This window comes from Triturus cristatus, chromosome 3_2 (assembly GCF_964204655.1).
Source record: "Triturus cristatus chromosome 3_2, aTriCri1.1, whole genome shotgun sequence".
Lineage (NCBI taxonomy): Eukaryota > Metazoa > Chordata > Amphibia > Caudata > Salamandridae > Triturus > Triturus cristatus.
Genome location: NC_140584.1, coordinates 403,325,578 through 403,342,586, shown reverse-complemented (window position 1 = coordinate 403,342,586; position 17,009 = coordinate 403,325,578). Strand labels below are relative to the sequence as shown.

The window sequence follows — 17,009 nt, the reverse complement described above, 5'->3', positions numbered from 1 at the left end:
AGTGGAGTATATACATTCAGGCAGATCGTTGGTGAGGTTAATAATGATCCGGAGTAGATCCTGTATAGTTAAGTTGCAAGGGTCGGACTTTCAAATGAAATGTTGTGATGTATGAGATGAGATGTGTGCAATTAGAATAAATACAATAACAGAGAGTAAGGCAGACATTGATGTCCCTTAGGGTAGGATATGGGATGGAAAGCACAGAGACAATCATTCGAAAGAAAAAAGGAGAGGAAATAACCAGAGGTTTTAAGTCAAGGTCAGTTTTTCATGCAGGGTTTAGGAAGTAGCAGAAGCTTTTTGAGACAGTATACAGTCTGAGGATGCAAAACTGTAGAAAGAAGACATTATTTGCATGTGAGATAGTGCTCTATTAGGTACTCTTGAGAGGCACTCGAATCAGACAGACAGTGCCTACAGTAGCATAGTGAGCTACAGCTAGATCACCACTCCAGCAAGGCAAACTGATCAGCTCAGGGATCTGAAGTGTACAGTAATGGTTGACCAAATGTATAAGGAAATGTCAAGAGTTATACGCTGCACTTGAAGGAAGCAGTCAACTCATGATCAAGGGAACATGAGACAAAATACGGGGTAAATAATGTGGAAATTGAAAATGAGATTCTGCTAATGCAGGGGCAGATGCCTTCTGATGTGTGTCCTTGAAAGGTTGGTTCACAGTGTTAATTACTAAAAGTAAAACCGGATTGATCTGGATGCCCCTGTTTCACCATGGCACAAGCCTCAATAATTAGTGGAAGTGTACTGCCTGCCTTCTAATAGCTGGAGGGTGGCAACCCTGACAATGAAGTGAGGAGGAGGGAGACATGGCAACTGTTACAAATTCAGTGACGATTTTGTTAGTTGGCGCTGCTAATTATTTCTTCCTGGGCACTTCCATTTGGTGGATGGTACGAGTAAGGAGTGGGTCTGCAGTTTCTGTTGTTCAAGGTGAGAAAGTTTCTAGGCAGGTCTGCCTTGGAAGACTACTCACTGAATTTAGCGTTTGTGTGCTGCATATCGCAGGTTTGAATCTCACCAAGCTTCACTCTGGTTTCTTTAAATCTGAGTTTGATCAAATGATTATACATAGGATTACAGTAGTGTAGAAACATTTCTATGCATAGTGTTTTGAAACAACTTTCTGCCAATAATAGAATAATACAAATATTCCAGGGAAGGGTCCAATATTCACTCATAGTATTTAGGAGGGGGATCAACTAGAAAACAAGGCAGAGGCAGAGAATAGAAGGACAGAAATCAGGGCCCTTATCCCAGCTTCTGCACATTGTACTGCTCTGCCACAATTACTTCACCTCTGGGCTCTCTTTCGTTATCTATCAATATTGCACCCTCTGCTGGTGGAATTTAGATAGTACACTAGAGCTCCATAAAACAACAAGAAGCACTGATCGTTCGGGCACATGTGAAATAGGTGAACACAGAAACAATCCACTTAATCTTCAAGTTATTGGGCACGCAAGAATAGAGTAACCGTCATAAAAGCACTATAAACCAACCTGTTGCTACACAAGACGCATTGAGGAGTGTTGAGCGAAAGAACTAAATTGCACACATTATTTATTCATCCATATAACTATTGGCGCCATATAACTAGCAGCGCCCCCTACCGGTGCACAGCCACAACCAATCATGGCTAAAATCCTGAACTTCTATGACAATGACAAGATAAAGAAAGCGGCCAGGAAGGCAGGACTTTACACGATTGAAGGAGGTAGAACACTGATATTTCCTGATTACACTTTGGAGGTGCAGCATCGCAGTTCATGGTTGTGAAGCCTAAACTTAGGGACCTAGTTCGGAAATATGCCCTTTAATTCCTCGCAAAGCGCAAAATTATTGCAAAGCAATGCTCTGTTTTCTTTACCGAGCCCTAAGATGCCTTGGACTGGACTGAGCAATACTCTGTTGCAAAGGTTGGACCTAGAGCATTGGTGCTCTGATCAGTGGCAATGTGGGGTGAGTATCACGCTATCACTGGTGCAGTCACAAGAGGGCAGGAGAGCTGTGCTCGCCGCTGCATATGGTCTTTGTACCCCAAACCACGACAGGCCTGCAGCTGATTCTTACTCGCACTCATTGGAAGGTGATATTGCAACTTCTCCAAAAAGCATATGCACTGACCATCTAGCCCATGTTACTCCTCAAACAGCAGATTATGCAGGATACTACCTTGATCTTTCATCATCCGTAATTTTAAGTACTAAAACTTATGATACACTTATACACTGGTGGGTAAGTAGTGACCCAGCATGTACCCCATTAGCAAACACATAACAAGATTGAACTCCATTGGTTGAAACCCATAAATCATTTGGGTAGCATAAGGCAGCCCTAACCTAATTAAGGTTATTTTGCTGTGCAAACTGCAGTTATTTTTTTCCGATACAACATATGATTCATTTTTTCAGTATTGGTTACTGGATAGGGGTTTCCCCACATTAGCTGGTTCTGTAGCTCATTGAATTGTTGACTTGGTGCATCTTAATGGAGCACCATGGCAGTGAGGCATTGTTACTGCGCGCTCAGAAGACTCCAGTGATGTTTACAAACAGACAGTGACTTGGGACAGAGCCCGGCTTGCTTTTACATTTCAACACCCCCCCAACCTCACTCCTGGCTTTTACTAGGTTAACAAATCAGTTTGGGCAGTTGGGTGTTGGCCTTCTGCCCTGGGGAGGAGAACTGGGTTGTTCACACAGCCTGAAACAGTCGCAAATTAGAACTGAATACATTGTATGGGGTCTCTGTAATATGGCAACATGTGGTCCTATTATGGCAGTTCCACAAGATTTCTCCTTACCTCTTCTCACAACGGTAACATCATGGGCCCAATAAACATGACATTCATGCGCTGGAATGTCCAGGGAAACGATGCAATGAACACAACAAACACAATATATATGCATTTCATTCATTCAGGAGTCCCATTTAACTGCAGATGGGGGCTGAGGGATCACGGTTACAGAAGGGGTGGAGTGGTTTATGCCTGTTCACTACTTTTTCTGCCTACACCAGAGGTGTACGTATCTGGGTGATGCCAGGAGTCCCATTCAAGCAGATTTCAAATGAAGTGGGCAAAGATGGGAAATATGTTCTAGTGGAGGGCCTACTGGATGTCCCAGCAATACTGTTGGGTAATATTAATGCCCCCAGCTCAATTCAGCCACTCCTTTCTCTCTAAACTCTAAACTATCCACCAGTTAAGCTAAGTGGGCACGCATAACTTGTATGTTAGGTTGTTATTTTAACTGTGTTGTACACATGGAATGAGACCTGTCACACCACTGCCATGACACAATTGACATTACATTGGTCCCTAGCTGATGTAGGGCGTGTAAGAACCCAGCCAGTAAAAATACTCCTATTTACACAGCCCTTTCCCAGGACTCCGCAGGTAAGAAGGCTGGAGTAATGGGGCAAACCTACAAAGAAAATGTGATTATAGAGCCGTGTGCCTCCAAGGGAAGGTATGGCTGGAGAGCGGAATGGAAGTGGGAGGGGGTATGGAACAATCAGACGAAAAGTCACCGGTATCAGGTAGGAGTTGGGTCTTAAAAGGGGTCCCATTCTTGGCATCAGGTCATGATTCTAATGAAAGGACGGGCAGTAGTTGAGAATCCAGGAATATCTTGAAAATCTGTTACCCGGTATGTACGGGGATCATGGTCATTAAGGGGACGGTCCTTCAAGCACGCTGTCAGTTGTTCGTTTGTGCATACGTGGTATCTGGTGGTTGTTGGAACCAACTATGTGGGGCTGGTATGCACTAACCTGATTATGTATTTTTGTTGCTCAAATAGTGAGCAGGTTCGCGACACTGAGGCCTTTGTTCATAGAACAGGGTGGGCAGGGTATTTCTCCTAATTATATTGGGACGTTTATACTGCTATGTCATTGTTAAGTTTAGGTTTTAAAACTTTAAACCACAAAACGGTAGCCTTTTGGTGGAGTTATGCAACTTTCTGAGATCAGGTGTTGTATTGATAGGCTGTGGGGTTTTAGGTTTAAACCTATAATAACTGATAAAACCCCACTGAAAGAGAAATAGCCCTCACCAGTGAAAACATATAAGCATTGAAAAAACGCCTGCACAACCCCAAACTAAATGCCATTCAAAGGAAGGAAAAAGAGAGTGAAAGTCATTTTTTTCTTTTTCTTCCAGAAGGGGCCAATACAATGTAACTTTGTTATACAAGCTAGCAGTAAATAAGACTGGGCTAACATTCTGCTTGAGGTTTGTTGTTTAGGGATGCCACTAAAATATTGTTTCTTCTTCCTTTTGATTTTTTCAGTTGTGTGGTCTTTGATCTAAAGATGCAGGGTTTAGAAGCATGTTTAGGTCTTGTTTAATTATTTTATAAACTGTAGAGAATCAAGAAATATCAAAATCAAATTTGATATTTTGGCTGCATTTGATTCTTTCACTTATAAAATGGCTGGTTTCATAAGAATCTTTCCTAATATTTGTCAAAACATTTACCCACAGAGATAGGTAAAAACCATTAATACATCAACCCACAGTTTCTAGTCGGTCAGTATTGATAGTAGATGAATTGCCAACACCTCAGGCTTTAAACATTCAATGCAAGGTGTAGTGACAGGTATATATGAAAAGAGCGCTATCACCAAGCATCTGGGATAGTGGTGAAAACATGACACCAGACTTTTGGAAAACATGGAAAGCAGTGTCACTTGGAATGCTCTGCAAAAAAAGGTTCTTTCCGAGTTCAACAAAGATAGGAGTGATATTGTTTGTATTTGCAGTGATTCAGCTATGTATATGAAAAAGTTGTGTGATGACCTGTCAAAATTGATACCCGAGCTGAAGTGATTCCCTGTAGGAGATCCTTGCCACTTGTTAGATGGTATGCTGAAAGCATCTTTACAATCTTCAGAGTTAATTAGGGATGCTATTGACTTTTTAATCTATTCTGGTGCACTGTCTTCTTATGCGCAGGAACTAAAACGCAAATATTGATCATTTCGTGCTTTGCGGCGTGGCATCAAAGAAAGAGTCACCCCAACTGTGTCCTTTAGCTGATGGTTCTCAGTCCAAGGGGATAGGAATGTTTTAATATCCATGTGGCAACCGTTTGCAGAATTTTTGGTGAGTGATGATGCCATAGGCTAGAAATGTGAGGATCTTTGGTGGCATATTGATAGTGATGTGAAAAAAGTACACTCTATTGCATTATTAGATTTCTACAGGAAAACAGAACTGCTGTAGTGGACATAATAAAAAAACTAGAGTCTGAAAAAACCCTTGTCTGCCAAGTGTTCAGCATAATTGGTGTAGCTGTGAAACATCTCCTTGAGAGTAGACTGGGCGACACCTTTAGTGACTGCAACATGTTCCATGTTAGAGTGCTTGCCACGTGGTAAGCAAAGTAATAGTGAAGAGCAATTCAGGAACTTTTATTTAACAATGTATGAGAAATGGCTTGCAATAATGCATAGAAATGTCCCTTCACCACCAATGGCATTTATAGTCAATGAAACCTCACTGTGGTATTCTGTACAAGTTCTAGATCCCTTCAGTAAAGGGGAATTTCCTCCGTAGTTTCAAAAGGGCTGCTTCATTTTTGACTGCTTCAATAACTCTGAGTGCATAAGCGCCTAGCTCAATGCAAATGTTGCAGAACCTGCCCTGAGAATCACAATCTTCAAGCTCACCAGTATTGGCATGGAAAGCTATGTCAGTCGCCAGAGTTAACAAATTGTGTACCGGCTGTTTTGGCATTGCCCTTCTCAAGTGCCAATGTTGAGAGGGCCTTTTCACAGAAGTTTACATGGGAAGGAAAGAGCGAGCGCACATGACCAAAGACTTACTGAAGAAGTATTGTATGGTGTACTACAATAAGTTTAATTTGCAAACATCTATTTGGACCTCATATACATTAGGCGTACACTGTCTATATACCATGTTCTATCAGTGCAGAAAGCAAGCAATATTAAAAGCAAAACGTTCCATAAACACCGGAAAAACACTTTTTCTGTTGCTTTTAGTGGCGCGAAAATGTGTAACCACTGATAACTACTGTTTTTTTAAGGTACTGAAATCACTTGAAAACACTGAAAAAACCCCACCAGAATTTATCAAAAATAGAAATTGAAAACAGGAAAGCCTATGTATAGATAATAGTATGAGTGATGGTGTTGGGGTAACTTAATGTACACAGGCCAGCAGCGTCACAAGCAGCATTAAGTGGATACGGCTTTAAATGAAACCCCTCTGGTAGTTTAGATTTGTGCACAGGGGTGTTTGCTGGGGTGGCCTTAGGGCTTGCGCTTTTCAGAGTGTAGCTAATCTATTAACGTGGGCGAGTCCCGGCATGAAGGGTAAAGCGCTCGGGAATACCCTGTGCTGGGTTGTAGTTATCCTGACGGGCAAGGTTTGTGTCCCTCATACTCCTTCCTCCAGCTCTGTTTTCTGCTTTTGTGTGCTCTCTAAAATGGCTGCCTGTGCCTTGTTCTCCTTCACTGTCCACCAACTTCCACAAGCGTTTATGAGGAAAGTTCTGTAATATTCCTCTACCTTCAATCTGACTCATCTCAAACCTCCTTCTAATACTCTCTCCAATGCACTACCCTATTTCTCACCCTATACCGCTCTCAACTCTCTCATTCATTTCAACCCCATACCACTACTATGATCTCCAAAAGAAAATAAGCTACTTACCTGTAAATGCAGTTCTCCAGTATTGGAATCTTTAATGGATTCACATGCTTGAATAATCCCCCATCGTCAAGATCTAGATGACGGGGAATCATTCAAGCATGTGAATCTATGAAAGTTCCAATACTGGAGTAATAATCTTTTCTAGACTCTTCCTTCCTCTACCCCTCCTTGCATGATCTCATACATCTTTTACTATTCAGAACTCTCAAACGAGCCTTTCTAAACCCTTACCTCTGACTCTTCCCTCTCCACCTCCCCTTCCCTCTTCCATCCCTCCATTATCCTTTAAGTCCAAATAAGAGACTAATATGTCCACTTCTCAAAATAATTTCATTTCTCCCTATACTAATTCCCCTCTAATCCTGTTTGGGTTCTGGAGTACTGTGCTACTCACCGAAAAGTGCCTCAACACCTCATCAGGGGTAGCAAGTGCTATATAAATCCAAACCCTTCCCTCTTCCATGCCTCCACTATACTTTCAATCCAAATAACAGACTAACATGTCCACCGATCAAATAAATTTCATATTTCGCAAGAATAATATACCACCACTCCGGTTTGGGTTCCGGAGTAGCGTGCTACCCGCCAAAACGCACTTTAACACCTCATTAGGGGGTAGCTAGTGCTATATAAATGCAAACCTTTCCCTCTTCTATCCCTCCACTATCCTTCTCAATCCAAATAACAGACTAACATATCCACTGCTCAAATGAATTTCATATTGCACTATACTAATTCACCACTAATCCTTCTGGGTTCCAGAGAAACCAAAAAAGCGCTTTGATGCCCAGTCAGGGGTAGTAAGCGCTATATAAATGCAATTACAATACAATACGTCAGATTAGATTGCATGCTATTCTCTAACACTTTACAATATAAATACTTATGTAAGTCTATAGCTGATCACAGCCCCTTGCTTGTTGAAATGTCCCGGGGAGAACGCTGACCCCTGGTACCAATGTGAAAACTGCAACCTACAATATTAAATGACTCAGGACTTACAATGCAGAAGGTTTTAAAAATTACTATAAAACAAATCCAGACACTGCTCCCTTTCCCTTAACCAAGTGGGAGGTATTTAATTTAAAAATAAGAAAATGCATATGCACTACAGTGGGGCCTGAAAAATACTAGTATGTGAATTGACTGAGCTAAAAGACCTCATTGAAGCCAATAAAGCCTTTTTAGTTGAAACCTGACACACATGCGGACTTTTTATAGTAAAAAGTTCATTCCCTCAGGAGGACAATGCAACACAAAGGCCACAATATTTTCAGGCTAGAAGTAGGCTATCCTATTTTAGGTTTAAACCTATATATCAGTTGTTATAGGTCTAAACCCTAAACAACAAAATTTGAGTAGAATAATTTTGAATGAGTCTTTTTTGTTGCTGTATTGTATAACAAAGTTACATTGTGTTGGCCCCTTCAGGAAGAAATAAAAATAGCTCATTCTTTCTCACTTTCCTTTCTCTGAATGGCATTTTAGTTTGTGTTTGCTCAGGTGTTTATCAGTATTTATATGTTAGGACTGATGAGGCCTGTTTCCCTTTCACTGAGGTGTCCTGACCTTCTGGGCTATCATCACCCATCTGGAAACCATCACCACCGTGCGTTCCATCCACTTAGGAGCCACCTCAGATCCCTGCCCTGACTTCATCTTCACCAAAGGATTCAAACCCATCTGCACAGCTCTCTCTCCATTTCTTAATAACTCACTTACTGCAGTTTACCTTCTTGGAAACATGTCACAACCTTACAAGTCCTTACAAAAATCCTTCAGTAGACCCGAAGACACTGGTGAACTTGAGACGCATCTCTCTCCTCCCCTACCTAACCAAAGATTTGGAAAAACTCATCAACAAGTGACTGGCTGACCACCTCGCCAACGACTACCTCCTGTACCCTCCCAATCTGGATTAAGACGTAATCACAACCTTGAGATGCCATAATCCCTTCCACCGACAACATCTGTCTAATATTGGAAAAGGGGGACACAGCGGCACTCATCCTACTCAACCTCTTGGCTGCCTTTGACACTGTCTCTCACTCAGTCCTCATCCATAGCTTCCACAAGACAGGAATATGTGGACCAGCATCCTAATGAATCAACTCTTTCATCACAAGACACACCCAAACAGCTTTGCCCTGTACTCTTCAAATGCCTCCAACCATGTCTACATGGCTCACCTCGCCAGCATCATTTGAGCCCATGAACTCAGCATCATCTCTTACGCCAGCCATACCCATGTCATTCTCTCCATCTCCGATGACACCTCAAACACCCAGATGAATTTCATCAACTGCATGTCAGAAGTAACAAAATGGTTCAGGACCAACTGCATAAAGCTCAAATCCGACAAGACAGAGGTGGTCCTCGCTGGAAAAGATACCAGTCTCTTTTCCTCAGCCAGGTGACTCCCAGAACTAGAACTGACACCCAGCCCATCAAACTCAGCCAAGAAACTAGGGACTGCGATTAAGAATCATATCTCGATGTCCCACCAGGTCAACTCCTTCCACGACCTCAAGCTCCTCAAGAAAGTTTTCAGATGGCTCCCACTAAACACCTGAAGACCCATCACTCAGGCCCTGATCTCCAACAGAATGGACTACAAAACGCTGGCATCAACTCACAACTCACTGAAAGACTCCTGGTCCTTCTGAATGCAGTTGCCACTCACTCTAAAACTCCCACTCCACATTCTCATGTACAAACACCTCAAAGTTCTCCACTGGCTCCCTATACACAAACATACCCTCGTCATGCTCCTCACACTCAACTACAAAGCACTACACAAGCAAACGTCCTGCTCACTCAAGTCCTCCCAATCCGAACAGCCACAGCTTGGGGCCACACCTTTTTTGTAGCGGGCTCTGATAGCCTGGAACAACCTCCCCTTACACATCAGAGACACCAGCCTGATCTTAGAATTTTGCAAGAAACTGAAAACCTGGCTAGTCCAATTGAGCTTAGTCATGGCAGCCCCAGTTACCTTTCTTAGGCACCAGGATACCCTCCCAAGTATATGTGCGCCTTACAAATCATAACATAACAGAACAGAACAATAACATAAACATAACATAAGCTAGGCAGAGGGCATAGAGAGGGGCAGGGAAGAGCAGAGGGAGAGTGGAAAATAAATTCGGAAGCAGAAGTATAAGGGGGAGAAAGGACAGAGAGTGTAGAGATAAAAAGAGAAAGGGAGGGAGTGAGAGACCCCTGTGAACAGATAGAAAGAAGAGAATAAGAGAGGAGGAGGATGTTAAGGAAGAAGAGGGAAGGACAAAGGGAGGGAAAGGAAGCACTGGAGGGGTGAGAAGGAGAAGAAAGGTAAGAAAAATGAAAAGAGAAAAATTGCATATTATCACACCATCTAAGTTAGAAGTCGCAGGGTTTATTCCCCTAATATATGCCCCATAGCATATAATGGGATTTTCAGTGAAGGATCTCTCACTCCTTTTAGTTCTACGCAAAGGTAGCTCATCCAGGCCTGCAACTTACTAAGAATTTTGGGACTTGTAGTTCTAGTTTTATAGGTTAAATAGGACTACAAATCCCAGTAGGAACCAAAAAAAGAAACTGAATGAACTACTCAAATGTGAAACCGGTGAATGTGAAAACTCTGCTGTTAGGTTACAGGTGAGTCAAATAATGTGGGATGTTCTTTCCAGTAACAGCATCATTATGCTAATTAGTGGGTTTTAGAATTTGAAAAATCCTGCCTCTTCTTGAATCTCTCCAGCTGTACTTACAGCAGCAATTTCTTCAAGACTGCATTTCAAATGCAAATGCACATAGCATGTGGAATATCTATCACCACTGCCTCTACTCTACTATGGGCTCAAATGCTTTTCAATTAAATCTTGTTCAGTTTCAAATGTGTAAAGGAGCATGAACTTGATGGGTTCCTAGTGCAGCACTATTTCTATGCATGCATGGGCACACTCATTCTGTTGAGGAATAAAAATTATACGACTTTCATTATTTCCATTTTCTGATAAACCAGTGAATTTTTCCATGAGAGCATTTGAATGCTGTCCGCATAATCATTGACCTCATTTAGGGGTCGCAGTTGCAACCCCTGGCATGCCCTTTGTTACCCCTGGCACTGCCTTTGCGACCCCTGGCCTCAGACGTAGCAAGGTCAGTGTCAAACAGACTGAGACTGCTTGCTCTTATGGTCGTCGGCGCTCTATCCTTGTTTTCTGCCCATGTTTTATTATACTAGTACTGAATAATAGCTTCTTATTCACTATTAGTTTAATATAAAATGAAGCACCAAGAGCTGGAACGAGATCTCCAGTTGCACATGATGTAAGTGAAAAAACATTTTTAAATGTATGCTGTTTGCGAGAGTGTGTTTGTGTGAGAGAGAGAGAGAGAGAGAGAGAGTATGTGTGTGTGCGTGCGTGCATGCATGCATAAGTGAGTGGATGAGAATCAGTGACAGTGAGGTAGAGTCAGTGGCAAGTAGTGAGCGAGGATGATTGAGAGTCAGTGACTAGGAGTGAATCAGAGCAAGTGTAAGATACTGAATAAGAGTGAATGAGTGCAAATAGGTGAGAATGAATAAAATAGTGTAAGTGAGTGTGTGTAAGAATGTGCCGTCTGCCAGTGGCCCTGGCATGCTGACAGTAATTCTTGACTTTTACAGTCATGCATAAAAAACACTGCTGCTGGAAAACTGGAGGCAATAGTTAGCATTACAGGCACCTGTAGCAAAATACTGACACTCGCATGCTGGAGGTAATTATTGGCATAATGGTCACCCTTAAGTAAATTACTGGTAGTGGCATACCAGAATTAATTATTGGAATATGAGGCACCCATGGAAATATGATGCCACTGGCAGGCTTGAGGAAGATGTTGGCACTGGGGCACCTTTGGAGCTAGCTCATTGGAGATACTTCTTGACATAAGAGAGCAAAACTGTGGCATAGGAGAAGGGGGCACCAGGATAAATACTGACCCTGACATACTAAAGGTAACTTTGACATAAGATATATTAATGAAATTAATTGCAAAATTCTGACACTGGCATATTTTAGGTACTTTTGGCAAAAGGGGGCAACCATGACATATGGGAGCCTTGCAGGATCAACTGATGGTCCTGGCACAATGGCGTTAATATTTTACATGTGGGGCACCCATAGCACATGCTGAAAACAATGCAGTCTTCTCCTCATTATCGTTAAGTTGTGTTGCCTTGGCACATCATGAAAGGATTTGAATATGAATGAGAGTCCTTTCAGAGACTATGGCTTTTTAGCAAAATTATGTGAAAGCTGTGCTTTTAAATACACTATTTGATCCCATTTAACTCAAAGTTTTTCAGGGGTAAAACCCCCAAGATCTCCTAGAAGAGGTCTGGCTTGTAACAATTCAAGACCAGAGGTTCGCAGGGAGTCCATGTGGCCTATTTGTTCCATGTTTTCCCTGACAAAGATGCGTGAAATTTGCAACTGGGTTGTAATCCCACTTCAGACCCAAACGGCAAGTTTGTGCCGAAACAGAAAACAGTCCGGGTGGATCATACCATACACATGCATGACTATTTTCATGCATGTGCACCACTAAGTAGGTTTAATATGCCTAATTAAAAGGATCGGAGGTTTCGGCTCAATGTCAACAGAAGCACCCATCATAATATTGGCCGCCTCCAGGGTATCCCCCATTGGGTGCAAATATCGAATCTTCCTGCTGATGCAATCTCCCATGAAGACAATTCGGAACCTGTTAAAGAAATCATTCCACTTACCTGTGTGGCCTGAATGTTAATGACTTTATAGGACAACTCCTCTGGTCTTGTTAATGCAGCGTGCCTAAAAATAAAGCAGAAGTTGTGATCAAGTACAATGCAGCTATTAAACATAGGACAGAGGTTTGAGCAGTTCTTTTTTTTTTTGTACACCAAAACATCCTTCACCCCCCAAGTCAAACAAGTTTAAATGACGAAAGTTTCTAGTTCTCCATAATGACATTTGCCAACATGGACATTGATCAGCGTATTAGGGTTTGAAAGAAGCCCCTGCCGCTGAGATACATAGCTATATGGAACACAAGAGCGGGATTCTGATGTGCTTTTTCCCCAAAGTACTTACATGTCAACCTCCACAATATATTCCAGATTCCCTCTCTACATTTGCACACATTTAGCCAGAAACCTGGATGGGGTAAGATGGAGCTGTCCAGCAAACAATGGAACTTCAAGAAGCTGTCTGTTGTTGAGGTCTTGCCTGCTTTAGGTTCCCAATAAGACACTGCTGATAAATATACAACATCGACACCCAGTAGTGTCTGGTCACCAGTCAAGAGTCGATAACATGATGATCTGTTTCAACTGGATAATAGCAATGCAACCTAAAACTATGTGAATATAGTAATTGGGAAAAGAGTACTTGAGAAACAAGTACAAGGTAATAGTCGCTTATTCTGATCGTGATCCAGGGATAAGTGAGCATCTGCCCATACTGATGAAGTAACATCTGGTTTGCCTAGTGGGGTTCACATGGGAAGCCACAGACTGCATAGCCAGTGCTACAATAAAGCAACACTAAGCAGCTGTGTATGGTATCGCAGGCACAAAGGTTCCAAGAGATGGGGCGGCAGATTGCCACTGCCCTTTGTGGCAAAAACCTTTGCACCAGTCCTGAATTGGTTGATCACATTATAGCAGCCTGCAACTCAATGATCACATATATTATGCTGTGATCCAGTATCTCCTGCCAAGAAAACTTAAAGCACTACTGAATGGCAATGGACAAGCTCTCAGTGTCAACACAGCTGTTTTAGTAGTGGATTTCTGAATCATGTACAGATTCACCCTTTGCCTTTCCTGACTTGCAGTTCAAGCATTATACAAATTTAAAAATACTTTCTCAAGACTCCAACACAATCAAATGTTGACTTACTCTTCCTCCTCATCTGATGTGAACAAGTTCAAACGGAATCCTGGGTCACCGGCACTTGGTTTCTTCATCTCAAGCCCTCCCATTAGTCTTGCTAAGAGGTTCAGCTCTTCTTTGGCCAGAGGGTTTGGAGCAGCGTTCTCCTACAAGAAGATAATAATTCAGTAATGGTCAATGAACGGTGGCTAAGTGACCAGAATACAGCACTTATAATTACTACAAGTAACAGATGTGTCATCAGCTAAAACACCTGGCATCAAAGAGCCACCTTTTTAGCCAAGATATGTCCAATAGATGCCTAATCTGACCGTCAACCTGATACAATTCTATTTTTCCAAGGCTGAAAAGGGAAATCGACGTATCCCAATTAAGCCATGCATGACTGCAAAATGTTCCCATAGCCACCTTTTATTTCCTACTTTACACCTCCTGGCGCAATACACACAAAAAAATGCATTTTTAAAAGCAATTCTCAGTTGGAGCTTGCTGTTGGGGGCAGAGGGCAAGATTAGGGCGTGGCCATGAGTGCAATTTGTCTACTTGCATTTAGCGTCTGGGCACCATCCATACTAGATCAGCACCCACTGCTGCTAGAACTAATGCACTGGTTCCCAAAAGCCACATGGTGGAGAAGCAGGTCTCCTGGTGACAGCTGAGGTCTGCCATCCATTGGGAAAGGCACTGCAATATATATGCCTTAGTGGTTATTTGCATTTCAGTGTAATGAATAAAGTTGTGCATCTGTACAAACCTTACATGAGCAGTTGAGTGCACGGGGCGTGCAATGCCGACAGAAAAACATGTCTGTTCTCTGTACAACTTTCTACATTCACCTATTCGAAAGCAGAACAGGCAAAGGAGAATGGGAATAGTCTGGAAAGTCACAGTCCAGACAACTTAAAGAAACTCCTTCTTGGATTTTTTAATTGTTACCCAATGCCTCTTGTTCTCTTTTTTCAAGTCCTCTCTTTTACATCTACCAGCTCCATTATCTGTAACAACAATGTTCTCAAATGGAAAAGTGCCTCCCCAGAAGAGAAGAAAGCCTGTTAGATAGCATGATTTTTGGCTTTCTTTGTGCACAAAATAAAGGGGCCAAAATAGTGGCATCCAGTGCAAAGACAGATTATGATAAAGGCATCGTTGGAAAGAAGAGACATTGTGTTGGAAATTGGGTTACTGTTTGATGGGGGTGAAACCATACTCAAGCAGCAACCACAATCATTGCCAGGGTGAAGTCACAAGCAACCCCAATTTAACCTATGCTTAAATCTCTTTGAAGGTTAGCACCGAGTAGTCTAGCTTTACTTGGAGGCAATGTGTAAAATATTTATGCAGATCTTCAGACAGTAATAAAGTAGAAACACAACATAAGAAAAATGCCAATCTAATTAATAAAACATATCGGCAGGGAGAGCACCTTGAGGCTTACTTTCAAGGGTCTAGGACTAGGGTGGCACCACTATGGTGGGCAGGACTCACAGATGGCAGAGTCCAGGGGCTGGTTCAAGGTTGTTGGAAGCCTGGTATATCATTGAGGCTTCTCATCAGAAGTCCAGCCAAGTAGGCCTTGGAGTCACTCTGGGGTCCTGTGTTTAGAGATGCAGGTCCAGTCCTTCTCACCCAGGCAAGAGGGTAGCAGTTCAGCACAGCAGGGCAGCAGTCCTTCAGAGCAGCAGTTCAGCAGAGTGGCAGTTCTTTCAGCAGCACAGTAGTCCTTCCTGGCAGAGTCGACAAGTTATTCAGTGTACTGCAGAGTTTGGTCTAAGGGTCCAATATTTATACCTTGAGCCCACTTTGAAGTGGAGGAGGCTTCTAGAGGTTTTCATCCCCCTGAGATGTCAGGCATCAACCTTCTTCCCTGTCCTGGCCCCAGCTTGTCTGGGGTCACAAAAGACCACAAAAGAATGCTCAGGTAAAGCCTTTGTGATGCGTAAATGTGTAAAATGACAGCTCCTCCCCCTCATTAACTCAGAGTGGCCAATCCTGCCAACACCTATCCTCCCTTTGTCTCACTCTCTGGGAGCAATATACAAAGCCCAACAGCCAGCAACATCTAGTCGTGTGATCCAGGAGCAGGCTGTAGGTAACAAATGGTTAGGACAAAAGAAATGTAAACTTTCTTAAAGTGACATTTTCAGAATTGTGGTTAAAAATCCAACTTTACCATTCAGCAGCACAGAAGTTCTTCTCACTGGCAGAGTCGACAGGTTCTTAAGTGTACTGACGAGTTGGGTCTAAGGGTCCAATATTTATACCTGGTGCCCACATTGAAGTGGAAGAGGCTTCTAAAGGCTTTCATCCCCATGAGATGGCCGGCATCAACCTTCCTCCCTGTCCTGGCCCCAGCTTGTCTGGGGTTACAAAAGACCAGGGTCAAACCCCTTTGAAAGAGTGCTCAGGCAAAGCCTTTGTGATGTGCAAATGTAGTAAATGACAGCTCCCCCCGCCCTCGTTAACTCAGAGTGGCTCATCCTGCCAACACCTATCCTCCCTTTGTCTCACTGTCTGAGAGCAATATACAAAGCCCAACTGCCAGCTAGATTTAGCCATGTGATCCATGTAGGAGAGTAGGGTCTGCTATCCTATGGTCACCCCAAATTTTTGCTTTTTGCTTCACTGGTTTTTGACATATTGAGGCTGTGGGCCTGCCAATCAGACCCCCAGCCTGCTGTTCTCTCTACTAAATTAAAACTATGCACCCTAGGTGCATAACCAATTGGAAGTGGATCACCCTGTCAGCCCCTGTACCAGTGTACACTAGGTACCCAGGGCATTGGTGTACCCAAGGCCTGCCAGGGGCTGCAGCATGTATTATGCCACCCCAGGCTTGGCCTAACAATCTGACACAACTGGCTGATCACTCAGCTGGGGTAAGTTGGTGTAATCACCTCTTACTTAGGTGTAGTATACCTATACCTAACCTTAAATGGGACACCTGGTAACCTATGAGTCACTCCTATGGCAGGCCTTAACAATCCTGAAGGCAGAGTGCTTGGTTCCATGTGAGATGGTGCTCTGGCATGAGCTGAGCCTGTCTGCAGTGGTCGGAACAACTTCCTTCTACTGTTTCCAGATATCGTCATACCATATACTCTTAAGTGCATTATGAACCTCGCGGTTAAATGCTATCTTTGGTTTGGCTTTATCAAAACATGTCGAGTAAGGTGTCATACGAATTGGAATACTAACCCCTCGCCAATTCTGGCGACGGGGTTAGCATTCCACCCTTCTAGAGGGACACGACATGTACAGTACCTGAAACCCGGGTAAAATCAGACATAGCCTCAGCTCCACAAAATGGATGCTGCCACCACAGACACAAGTCTGCCCTCCTGCTGCTGGGAGTCCTTCCAGCTTGGGAGGTGTGGACAAAGGGTTTCCTGCCAGGG

At 42.9% G+C, this 17,009-nt stretch overlaps 1 protein-coding gene across 1 annotated transcript in view; it reads right to left on the bottom strand.

Annotated features, from left to right (window-relative positions):
* Positions 1-17,009, bottom strand: part of OSCP1 (organic solute carrier partner 1) — a 132,326-nt gene that overhangs the window by 12,950 nt on the left and 102,367 nt on the right. The window contains exons 8-9 of the mRNA XM_085647925.1: positions 13,621-13,760; positions 12,468-12,531 (exon numbers count right to left, since the gene is read on the bottom strand). Of these exons, the coding sequence (XP_085504051.1) occupies positions 12,468-12,531; positions 13,621-13,760 (204 nt within the window). The remainder of the gene's footprint in view (positions 1-12,467; positions 12,532-13,620; positions 13,761-17,009) is intronic.